Source organism: Dromiciops gliroides, chromosome 4 (genome assembly GCF_019393635.1).
Source record: "Dromiciops gliroides isolate mDroGli1 chromosome 4, mDroGli1.pri, whole genome shotgun sequence".
Classification (NCBI taxonomy): Eukaryota; Metazoa; Chordata; class Mammalia; order Microbiotheria; family Microbiotheriidae; genus Dromiciops; species Dromiciops gliroides.
Window position 1 is genome coordinate 367,669,119 of NC_057864.1, and position 13,234 is coordinate 367,682,352.

Below are 13,234 nucleotides of genomic sequence, written 5' to 3' on the forward strand. Positions count from 1 at the left end.
TTTTATTTTATTTAACTGATTATCTAAATTTTTCTTTGTTCTTGTTAGGACCAAGGAATAAACCACGAACATTTTGTAACACATTTTTCTTTCCACTGGTGTCTTCTGTAGGGCACTGTTTTTCAGAACACAACATTCTGACTGTGAATTGGAGCAGCCAAACTTTTCAGTGGTAGTTGTGGCAAAATTGTCAGGTATTAAAAAGGATGATTGCCCTGTGATGGGCAAAGGCAGTCAGTGTGCTTTGTTTCTAAATAGGCTAATTTATAGGGTGACTAGAAATAGGCTCATTTTACTTCTAACACAAGAAAAATCTCTTATTTCATTGTCATTTATTTCATTATTTTACAGAATGCTGAGATAGAGGTGAATCAAAATCTAAATCTCACCTCCAAAGAAGGTAGGACGATTGAAAATTAAAAAGGATCATTTAATAGCCACAGCCTTCATGTTTATATTGGTTGGATTTTATTTGAGCAGTAATAAGCACCCATAATCAACAGTTGCTTGGTTATTACTGTCTTGCAATTTATTAGAATCAGTCAACAACCTGTGTGGTCAAAATCTGTCATCTTCTGGCTCATTTCCCAATCTCATTTTTTAACCCTGTGCTTATCAATCCTTTCATTATTGTAGGAGGCACTTTTGTAATTTGCTCTGATGGAATTATCCATTGTACATAATGGTCAAGAGTCAGTGTGCTGTCCAAGGTTAGAGTCAGGAAGATAAGAGAAAAAGGCTACTCCCTTGTGGTAAGGGAATGCGGGGTCTTTACCTAGAAGCAGGCCCCTGGTGTCTTTCACATGGGTTACTCCTTGATATGCATACACTTGTAATTATATAAGTGTATGTGTGTAAAAGTACACATACATGTATACAATGTGTATGTGCATGCATGTTATATGTTATACATGTTTATGCACAGGCACACCATACTCACATATATATGTATATGTGCAGAGATGCATGTATACACACAATGGACAAACACATACGTTTCTGTCTCTTTTACCATCTCTCCCTTGGGCACTCTAGGTTCCTCATTACTAGGAATTGGAGGCTTCTACTGAGATTTTTGTCTAGGCCAATTACTGTGTTTGGTTACTTTGTTTCTACAAAAGTCTGATTTCTAAAGTTTAAAACTGACATGACAAACTATAACAATTTGAGCATAAGATGGGTAGATAGATAATCAAAGCATTTAGTAAGCACTTACAATGTGCCAAAGTAGCCCTGAGGATCTAAATTCAAGCAAGACAGTGCTTGCCCTCAAGGAACATGAATTCTAATGGGGGAGAGAGTACATAAAGGAGAACTGAAAGAGGGGATTAGGCGGCACACTGGTAGGCAGCATAATATGGAGATAGCCAGGACATATTAGGGAAACTCGGTTCTAGGCAAAGGCTAGATCACAAAAGGCTCATTTATCCAATCCTGACATTCAGGGACAATGTCCAAGGCTCTAGAGGGGAAAGATGGCCAGAGTTCAGGTAGCATTGTTTGGAGGCGGCTTGAAGGTGCTATGGAGGCCTATTGTATTTCCTATTTAGGCTCAGTGAATTTCTTTGTCCCATGCTTTTATTGAAAACTCCATTATTACTAATCTCTATATCTATATCATTTATGTCTATGTTGTTGTTGATTTGTTTCAGTCATGTCTGACTCTTTGTGACTCCATTTAGGATTTTCTTGGCAAAGATTCTTGGGCAGTTTGCCATTTCCTTCTCCAGCTCATTTTATAGTTGAGGAAACTGAGGCACAGTTAATTGACTTTCCCAGGGTCACATATCTGGGAAGTGTTTGAGGCCAGATTTGAACTTAGGAAGATGAATCTTCCTGGCACTCCATCCACGGCACCACCTAGCTGCCCCCCATTAATACTTTCTCTCTCTCTCTCTCTCTCTTTCTCTCTAGGCAGCTCTGACACATCTTTGTAGTGTGACTGTGGCCAAGTTACTTAACTTTTCGTTGTTCCAGGTATCTGTCTTAAGACTATAAATTCTAGAACACTTGTAAAGGTGAGAGAGGTGGAGGAAATTTTCTTACCTGCACTTCTGGACAAAAATGAAAACATACACATATCTATATCTATATATGGATATAGGTTATGAAGCATAAAAGCAATCTCAGATGAAAAAGCTATTTTACTCTGTGAGTCCATTATGCTGTGGAACCCAATTATGGGAAGCATACCTATAATTGGATTTATATTACCCAGTGAACTGTACTTTCTATACCCTTGCAGAAGAAAAATCTAATCAACTCAATAAGCATTTATTAAGTGCTTACTGTGTGCCAGGCACTGGGCTAAGTGCTGGGAATAAAAATAGAAGCAAAAAAGGAGAAAATACCTACCCTTTAGAATGTAGAACTTACAATTCTAAAGGAAGAAGATAATACATACAAGGAAGCTAAAAAATAGGGGATGGAGAAGATATCTGTGAGGGGCTATGATGGAGAAATTCCACAGGGGAATAAAAGTAAACTTGGCTAGCCCAGGCACTTTCCTTAAAAGGGAGGGATTGATCAATCACAGGAAGAGGCCTCTGGAAATAGAGTAAACTTCTAAGGTGAAAAGTTTGCAGAGGAAGAGTGAAGAAAGTCTCTGACTAAGTTTGAGGTCCCATTTCAAGTAAGTGGACTAGAAAATTCTGGTACTATCTTCTTTTAATTTTTTAAAAAATTTTAATTTGGATAGTTATTGGACCCTATGATGGGTTCTCAGAGACTGTGCTACTGAAATGTAAGCTTAGGCAGCTCCTTCCAAGGTGAAACAGCATTCAGCATGAGCCCAGATATATACTGCTGTTTTAGGACCAGGCTCATTTCCAGAAGCTTAGCCATCAGGTGATACATTTTTGGCCAAAGCTACTCAGGAAGCTATCTAGTAAGGTATGGAGAGATTGTGATCTGTTTTAGCGGATGGAGTACCCACATCAGGGAAATCAGAGCTCTTTTGGTATAAGTTACTGGATATTAATTTTATGACATAAAGCCCACATTGCCTCTTTATAGCTTTTGCTCAATTAGCTCCTGGTTCTAACCTCAGAGACCAAAAAGAACAAATCTAATCTTTCCTCCACCTGATAGTCCTTCGGATATTTGAAGGCAGCTCTTATATGTTTTCAGAGTCTTCTCTTCTCTGGACTAAATATGTCAGTTCCTTTAACTAGTATCCATATGAAATGCCCTGGACATTCTTCAAATGATCACTATCCCTCTTAAATTGTGGGTCCTGAACTAAACACAATATTCCAGATAAAGTATGATGATGGCAAAGTACTGGGGTCTCCCTATTTAAAATACAATTCTATGATACTATTTATTTTGTTAATGGCCAGTGATCACTGAAATCCCTTTGACTTCTCCCTCTTTCCTTCTGTGAAGCTGATTACTACATAACCCTCATTTCTTACCCTTTCCCATTACACTGACTACATCCATTTTTTCTACATTCTTTGGGGTTTTGTTAATTCCTCCTCTAATCACTTCCAATTTTGAGTACTGCCCTCTGCTTGTTAATATATTCCCTAGGAAATAACCACATGGTGCTTACTTAGATGCCAATTATGCCCCCTCACAAATTATACTAGACCTCTATTATATGAAACTATACTAAATATCTATAGGATTATAGAGTTCAGAGCTGGAAGGGACCTTAGAGACCACAGAATCATAGATGGGACTTGAGAGATCATTAGGTCAAACCGCCTTACTTTACAGATGAAGAAACTGAGACTCAGATTAAGTGGTTTGCCCAAGGTCACACAGGTAGGAAACATTAGAGGTAGGATTTTAACCCAGGGCCTCTGGCTTCAGAGCCTTTCCATCATATTTCTGTGCTTTCAGGTTTTCATTCTATTGCCTCATTTTAGTACCTGAATAGTTCTCTTAGGTCCTGTCTGAACTTCCATATCTCTCAGAAATCTCAGTCCCTATTCTACCTTATTCTGTCATCTCCTTAATGACATGAGCCTCTTGCAGTCTAATCTGATGGAAGCTCATTCTAAACTGTTTAGAATCCCTTCAGAGTAGCCACGTTTTCTTTATGTCATTTGTATATACTAGAAAATAATATCAAATCATAAGACTTTAGGCCTGAAAGGGTTCTGAGTTCATCTAGGCCAATACTCTTACTGTCTCCCATGGCAATAGACCAAACAATTGGCTAACATTACTTTAAAACATCAATCTCTTCTACTTCAATATAAACACATTGTATCATACTCTATCTCACTGTCCTCAACCATCCTCTATCTACAAGCCATCCAAATACCTTAAAGCCTGAAACACCAAATGCAATATCTCAAATGCATCAGGATTGAGAACCAGTATGGATGAAGAAACTAAGGCTCAGAAAAGATAAGGAGTCTCTTCAAGATTATATGACTAGGGCAGCTAGATAGCGCAGTGGTAAAGCACCGGCCCTGGATTCAGGAGGACCTGAGTTCAAACCCAGCCTCAGACACTTGACACTTACTAGCTGTGTGACCCTGGGCAAGTCACTTAACCCTCATTGCCCTGCAAAAAACAAACAAAAAAAGATTATATGACTAGTTAATGCAAGATTTGGGGCTAGAACACAGTTCCTCTAGCTCCCTAATCCAGTGTCCTATTCTACAAATACAGTAAATTGGTTCATGACATTGGGGTTTCATTGCAAATATTAAAATTTTTTTGAGGCAATTGGGGTTAAGTGACTCGCCCAGGGTCACACTGCTGGTAAGTGTCTGATTCTGGATTTGAACTCAGGTTCTGGCTCCAGGGGCTTCTGATTCCTTCTGACTTCAGGTCCAGTGCTCTATCCACTGCACTACCCTGCAAATCTTAATACTTATGAATTCTATGAATTTCTTTTATATTTTAATATGAATTAGCCTTGTGTAAGTCACCTAATTTCCCTGTGCCTTAGTTTCCTCCTCTGTAAAAGAGGATCTTTAAGGTGCATTCCAGCTCTGCCTTAATGTGATTTTATGAATTTAATTAAGTTCTCATTTTGAACACTGTTATTTGCAGCATCAATAAGAATGCACAAGAAGAAAGACAATTGCAGTAGACATGGTCAGCACTGAGCTAACCTGTTGATTGCCTGGCAGGTTAGAATGAGTTGAGGAAGTTAATCTAACAAAAGCTGAGAGAAACATCTCTAATTCCTCAATCCTACAGAGAGCTTTAGATGTGATATCACACACAGAACCAAGTACACTTTTCTGTATCATAAAGTTGTTGACTATTATCTTTGGGACCCATTTGAATGATTAGATAGTCTCTTTTGACAACATTTGGTTAAAAAACAAACAAACAAACATGCACGCCAGGGGGCATTTTCCAGTCTGGGAGTTTTCTCTTCTTGAATGTACTTTTCTTCTAACAATGATGCTTGGACACATATAAAACCAGGAATTGTTTTCATGCTTTAGAAATACAGACATACAACGAAAATCTTCCCTACGGGAGGCCCAGAATTACACAAGGAAGCAAAAAATACTGTCTCCTTTACCAGCATGACTACATGAGTGGATTTAGTCAAGAAATCCGCATGCCGCTGTGGAGCTCATATACAATCTCTAAACCTGTAAGTTCTGATGGAAATTGATGTTTCTTTTCTGATGAAGTTGAGTTGAATAGATTTTGGCGGGGGGGGGGGGGGGGACAATTAGGGTTAAGTGACTTGCCCAGGGTCACACAGTTAGTAAGTGTTAAGTGTCTGAGGCTGGATTTGAACTCAGGTCCTCCTGACTCCAGGGCCGGTGCTCTATCCACTGTGCCATCTAGCTGCCCCAGTTGAATAGATTTATGAAAATACCATTCACATACATGTAATAATGCTTTAAAGGTTTGCAAAGCACTTCATCTGTTATTTCATTTGATCCTCCTGTCTCCTTTGAAGTGGGTATGGGTATTATTATCAATGGTATTATTAGGTATAGGTATTATTAGTAGGTATTAGTATTATTAATGTTTTTGTGGATGAAGAAACCATCTCAGTGACTTGCCTATGGTTACAGAGCTCTAATATAAATCAACCAACCAATGAATGAGCATTTCTTAGGTATCTATTATGTACAGGCTATATGATACTGGGAATATGAATACAAACAATGATATAACCCTTACTCACAAGGAATTTACAGTCAAGTGGGGGACACAATAAATACATATATAAATATATACAGAATAATTAGATAATAAATAGAAAGAAATACAAAAAAGTTAAGCACAAAGTAGGGAGGGAGGGCTTCTTGGAGGAATTAGGAAAGGTTTGTGCAGAAGATATTAATCAAGACATATCTTGAAGGAAAAGAATTTTTCTATGAGGCAAAGGTAAGGAAAGAGTCTTCCAAGTATCAGGGAATGCCTGTGCAAAGAAAGGGATGGAGATGGGAGATGATGATGGTGGTGGTGGTAGTTATAGGGGTTTAATGTTTATAAAGTGCTTTACAAATATCATCTCATTTCATTTTCACAACAAGCCTGGGAAGTAAGAACTTTTATTATCCCCATTTTACAGATGAGGAAACTGAGGCAGACAGACGTTTAAGTGACTCGCTCAAGGTCACATATCTACTAAATGTCTGAAGCTGGATTTGAATTCAGGTCTTCTTGACTTCAAGTCTAGCTCTCTATCCGCTATGCCACCTAGCTGCCTATCTTGTAGTGCTGTCTGGCGGGGGGGCTTGCGACCTGAATCAGGGGACTAGCTCTCCCAAAGAATTGGAGGCTCATCATGAATCTTGTAAACTAAAAAGGGATTTATTAGGAGAGGAATATATGGCTGGGGAATAGATCACCATGGTGACTGTCCCGCTGGAGTAAGAGAAGATCTGTCTTTTGTATCTTTACAAAGCAAAGGGAGGGAAGGGCATTATAAGGCACTGGGAAGGAAATGCAAAACAGGGAGGGGATTTTGGAATAATGGAGCATCAGTAAGATATGCAGCACCCATCCATATCTTGTATATTATCTTGAAGACCTTGATATTGCTTATCAGCATACCCGGGTCCTGCTAGGCCAGCCCTTATTCCTGAGGTGCTTTTCCCTTGGAAAAGTTTTAAGGACTCCTTAGGGGTTGGGATCTTTAGGTTTCTTGGGGTCCCACTGCATTCCCATAGCAGTGCCATGTGTGAGGATCAGAGAGACTGGTTTGAATGGGTCAAAGGTAGGATTTGAACCCGGGTCTTCCTGATTCTGAGTCCTATGCTCTTTCTATTATTATACCATACTGGCCTCAAGCCAATGCAATTGATATATTACATTGGACATTAGAGACTTTTAAAGCATTTGGATGGCTGGTAAATAGAGGATAGTTAAGGACAAGGAGATGGAGTAATAGAATGCATTTATTCTGAAGTAGAAGAGGCTTATGTTTTAAAGAACTTTAAGACTATAATGTAATAATCAGTTAATCTCACTTGATCCTTAAAACAATCCAGTGAGAAAGGCAGAGCACATGTTTGGAATGCCTAAAAACTGAATGAAATTAAATGAAGTCTGAAAGAAACACTAGCTGATGTTTCTGTGATTTTATACCAAATGGCTCTTCCTTTCTACCAGTTACCGAATCAGAGGATTTAAGCCAGTTACAAAGTCAATGCAGCTAGGTTGCAAAGTAGATAGAGCTCCAGGCCTGGAGTCAGGAGGATCTGAATTCAAATCTGATCTCTGATACTTACTAGTTGTGTGACCCTGGGCAAGTCACCAAACCCTGTTTACCTCAGTTTCCTCATCTGTAAAATGAACTGGAGAAGGAAATGGCAAACCACTCCAGTATCTCTGCCAAGAAAACCCCAAATGGGGTCACAGAAAATCAGAAAGGACTAAAAAACCGAACCAAAACAACTGACAACAGCAACAAAGGTCAACAGCCATTGTTAAGCCCCTTAACGGATCCTGAAGAAATAAATATGTATTGTATTTTATCTGTGTAGGGCACTTTATTACTTTGGGTTTTAGGAAGATAAGATTTCAATCTCTGTGGGATGGTTTATGTGACCCTCCCAGAAAGTAGAGGACTCTCCACTGGCAACTCTAGGTCTCTTTAATTCCTAAAATTTTATGATTCTTCATCATAATCCAGTTTTCTTGATATTTATTCACATGCCCAAGGACCTAGAATTGTGTTTTTTTGCCCTAGAGGGTAGGAGATTGATAATCTCATGTAAAACGTGTATCAGGATGAAAGATTGTTTGGTGGTTGGGTAAAGTTTAGTAAATTTCTTGACACATTTGCTGACAGTCATTATATTAATCAGTTTTTTAAAATAACAATCATGATGTTGGAGAAAGAACTTTTGAGACCATCTAATTCAATAACCTTATTTTAAAATTTATGAAAATGAAGCCTAGGTAGGTAGGCTAGGCATATAGTCTCATAACTAATCATTTGGAGAGTTGGGACTAGAACCTGGATCTACTGACTCCCAGAATATCTGAATTTACACTGAATTTTCAAAAGCAGATATATGATTTTAAAGAAATATTTTCAAGATTTTAAATAAAGATTTTAAAGAAGTATTAAAGTCTAATTCTTGTGAAACATGGTCAAAGGGGAAAGACTTTTCAGTTAGGTTGCATTAGTGCAAGTAATGAACTATTTAACTCCTTACCTATATAAAATAGAAGAGATGTGAAACAGGTCTGTGTACTAGAGGGCTAGTGGTTGATGTACATGTGTTTCTCCAGATCAATAACAAATAACCCACAAGCACTTTTTTAAGAAACATACAAGGAAAAAGTTGTATGTTAGACTGGAAAAATAAATATGTAGGTAACTCCTTTAGCAAAAACTTTCCTCTCCAACCTCTGTCTTCCCAAAGGCCTTAATTTTAAGGATCCAGAGACTTTCAGATGATGAAGCTGTGGCTAGTTCTGTTCTTGCTAAGAGTACATTGCAAAATTTCTGCCTCTTTTTATGGAGAGGAAGGAATTGGTTGACTCTGGATATCTAATTCTCCTTGTTCCATTCCAGGATTTTAGAGGGAAGTAAATTTCCTACCACTAATTAAAGCCCTGAATTGGAAGCCAAATTCCGTTACTGACAACTGTTTGGTCATGCATTGGCTGCATAGAGCTAACATAGTTTGCTACCCTATGTAGATAAATATTTTACTCGCTGTAGTCTGAATAACATGATTTTAAAATACTAGTTTGCAAACCTTATTAACAACTTCCAGGGAACCTTGCTGTTATTTTTATAATGTAAATATGAAAAAATATATATAAATGTTTATGCCTTTCTTTAGTATGCCACATGTTTTGTTTGTAGCTTCTTGAAATAATTATTAGTGCTCTCTCTTCTCTCTTTCCCCTCTTCCCTTCCAACATGCCTAAAAAGGTTGCCGTAAATAGGGTCTGAGTCTTAAATTTTTGAAGGACCTGTAAAATCAGGTACACAGGATATACGAATTAATCAGAATGTGACATGTTTTGTGTGTTTGCAACATTTCTACCCTCTTCTTCTGTCAAGCAGAAAGTTTAAGACTTTAGACTGTGGGTTTACCAAGCATGGGCCACCCATAGGTGGGAATTCAAGGTTCAGAGACACGATAGGATCTTTCCAGGTTAATGGGACAATTCATTGGCTGAAACAACTATTTAGCATTACTGGCTTCCATTTTTTAACCAGAGTTCCCATTCTTTTACTCATGTCACAAAGGCCCTTCTCTCCATGGGTCCATGTGACAGGATGGAATTCTAGCAATTTTGTGCTTTCCAATTCAGAAATTACTCTGTTAGTATGTTGTGGTTCAAGAAAATTACATACAAGGATGTTTTGAACTTAGCACAGAAAATGTTGTAAATGCTTTGTGCTTGAAAATCAGACGTTCGATAGGAACAATTCTGAACATGTGCTCAATTGACCTATGCCTTTGAGTTTCTTTTTGTGGCTTCAGTGCCTTCTGATTTTGTTGTTGGAGAGTAACTAGAGGAAGGTGGTTTCAATTTGGTATTATGATCTAAAGTAGCTATCAGGATTTGTTTAGTCTAATATTTTAGCTTCATTTCTTAGTAAGAAAAGGAGAAATGTGCATGCAACTATTATGTGAAGGAAGGGGCAAGGGGTAAAATCATTGTTTAAATAGCTAGGAGATTTAACTGGTAGAACTTTTCAAAAACAAAACTAATATTTCCTCAAGGGATTCCAATTTTTTTTTTTTACAAAATTTCACCTTTTCTCCAGATTAGTAATTAAAAAAATATATTTTAAAGGGCTTTCCTAAAGGTTTTGAATAATCTGAAATAAGATAAATACTTGACCTATTTGTCACATTTTTGTTTGCTTCATGTGAATCTTGAAAACACAATAGGATTTCAATAAGTTATGGATATTATGAAGCATTTTTTTTGCAAAATTTTGTAACATGAAAAACCTTTTTTTTGGGGGGGGGGATAAATAAATAGATGAATAAGGAACCAAGTAAATAATTTTTCTCCAAGAGAATTGAATAGAATTGAAAGGAATCTCAGTTATCTTGTATATAGCCTTATGAGCCAGCAGGCCCGAGTTACACAATCCCAGAAAATATGAATGTTTTGGCCTTTATATTTCAGTCTCTGATGAGGAGATTTCATAGCTATCCTAAAAGTCACCGTGGGCCTCTTGTTCTGTGCTCGTTTACAATATTTTCCTAGCCTCCCTCCCCTGTCCCAATTGGACTAAATGGGAAAAATGCATCATGTTTAGTACTACTGTGCTAATCACCCTGGCAGTTCTTAGGGGTTCAAATTATAAGGCTTCAAGAATCAGGGTGCCCAAATAGCATCAGAGCTTCTGAATCATACTGGAAATTTCATCAGCTTCCTTCCCTTCATCCCTGTCACTCCTTCCTCAACCCTTCCTAAAGCTGTAGGAAAGCCTACAAGAGCTATAAGAAGGATCAAAATGTTACACCAGCATTCTCTCTTGGGATCAAAATTGAGGAGTGATGTGTTTGGGGTCCACTGACTCTCAGGAGACCTGCTATTAGATGTGCTTTAAAGGAAGGAAGGAAACAAGCATTTATTAAGCACCTACTATCTATCAGGCTCTGTACTACTTTACAAATATCTCATTGATTTTCACAACAACCACTTTGGGGGCAGATGCTATTACTATCCTCCTTTGACAGTTGAGGAAACTGAGGCAAGAGAGGGTTAAGTGACTTACCCAGGGTCACATGTGTTGTAAATGTACAAGGCAAGATTTAAAATCAGATCTTCCTAACTGCAGGCCAGTTGCTTTATCTAATGTACCGCCTAGCTGTCTCCATGACTAGGTAAGGAGGCTACAAGTTTTTCTTAGTCTTAACCTAGCTTACGTGTGGTTCTAAAGAAAACAACATTTATAAAGCTGGTTTAAAAAATCCAGGATTTTTTAGACAGTACTTGAAACTAGACAACAGTTTAGCTAAAATCTTTTCCTCACACCTCTCAAAGCTGATTCAAGATATTTGTGTCCATTTGAAGGAAGAAGGAGGAAAGCAAATATTTTGCCTAACTACCTGTCTTAATGTCTCAGCATTGTCTAACTCGAGTCTCAACCTCATTCCAATATCCAGCTGCTGTAATTATATTTTATATTTAAAATTATCTTTTAAAAAATTTCTTATAAAAGTGAATGAGGTGAATTACAAATAATAATATTAGGAGGCATTATGACACAGTGGCTCTGCAATCAAAAGAACTTGCATTCAAATACTGCCTCTGATGCTTTACTGTGTGATCCTGGGCTTCATCTGTAAATTTAAGAGTTTGGACCAGATGGTCTCTGAACTCCTTACTACCTTTGGATCTTCTGGATCTATAAAGACACATACACATACATATTCCCAAATTGTTTAATTTGTATAATTATATAATGCTTTGTCATTTAGAGTTTTAAGTTTTAATAGCTTAAAACTGTGCTAAGACTTTTGGGATACCCCGTATACCATATAGTAAACTTAAAACAACCTTGTTTTTTTTTTAAATCATAAAACTATTTTATTCTTTTCTAGTTACATGTAGAGATAGTTTTCAACATTTGTTTTTAAAAGATTTCTACTTCCAAATTTGTTTCCCTCCCTCCCTTCCCTCACCCCTCCCCAAGACAGCAAGCAATCTGATATAGGTTATATATGTACAATCACATTAAACATATTTCTGCATTAGTCACACTGTGAAAGAAGAATCAGAACAGAATAAAAACAAAAAAAAAATAGAAACACTATGGTTCAACCTGCATCTAGATTCCACAGTTCTTTTTTCTGGATTTGGAGAGCATTTTCCATCATGAGTCCTTTGGAACTATCTTGGACCATTGTATTGCTGAGAAGAGTCAAGTCCATCACAGTTGATCAACACACAATGTTGTTGATACTGTGTACAATGTTCTCCTGGTTCTGCTCATCTCACTCAGCATCAGTTCATGTAAGTCCTTCCAGGTTTCTCTGAAATTTGCCTGCTCATTGTTTCTTACACCACAATAGTATTCCATTACATTCATATACCACAACACTTACAACAACCTTGTGAGGCAGGTAGTTCAAGTGTTATCTTACTTTTAGAAATGAAGAAATAGGGGGCAGTTAGGTGGCACAGTAGATAAAGCACTGGCCCTGGATTCAGGAGGACCTGAGTTCAAATCCAGCTTTAGACGCTTGACACTTACTAGTTGTGTGACCCTAAGCAAGTCACTTAACCCTCATTGCCCAGCCAAAAAAAAAAATTTTTTTTTAAAGGAAAAAAAAAAAAAGAAATGAAGAAATGGAACCCCAGAGAAGTTAAGTGATTCAGTGATTCTGTGGTCTGTTCAGGGTCATTTGTAAATTGTCATGTCCATAACTCAATGGAACACTATAGAAATAATTTTTTTTTAAAAGCTAGCATTTCTGTAGTTCTTTAAGATCTACAAAGTGCTGTGAGGGCTCAGATTTGATATATGGAGCGCTATTTGGGTGACTCACCTTAATATTGGGGTCTCAGAAATATGAGGGACCTTTTAGGTTGACTCTCCTCTCTGAACTGCCCTTTTTAGATATTCCAGGCCAATAAGAAGGGAGCCTTTAAGCTTTAGTTCACAAAAGGATCAGATTTTATTACTTGGGAATTAATTAAACAACAAAGGTGAAACTAATAAAAAGTCAAAGATAAGGAAATAGGAAAATAGAAATACAGATAAATATTCTTAACTCTAAGCTTAACCTATTTGATACCCAGACCATTTCCAATTAAGCTAGTTCAAAGGAATTTAGGGTTTTCCATAATTAACTCACTG

General features: G+C 37.5%; 1 protein-coding gene across 1 annotated transcript in view; it reads left to right on the plus strand.

Annotated features, from left to right (window-relative positions):
• The window catches only part of ENPP3 (ectonucleotide pyrophosphatase/phosphodiesterase 3), a 133,454-nt gene that overhangs the window by 93,019 nt on the left and 27,201 nt on the right, over positions 1-13,234 (plus strand). The window contains exons 20-21 of the mRNA XM_044004360.1: positions 352-400; positions 5,421-5,575. Coding sequence (XP_043860295.1) covers positions 352-400; positions 5,421-5,575 — 204 coding nt within the window. The remainder of the gene's footprint in view (positions 1-351; positions 401-5,420; positions 5,576-13,234) is intronic.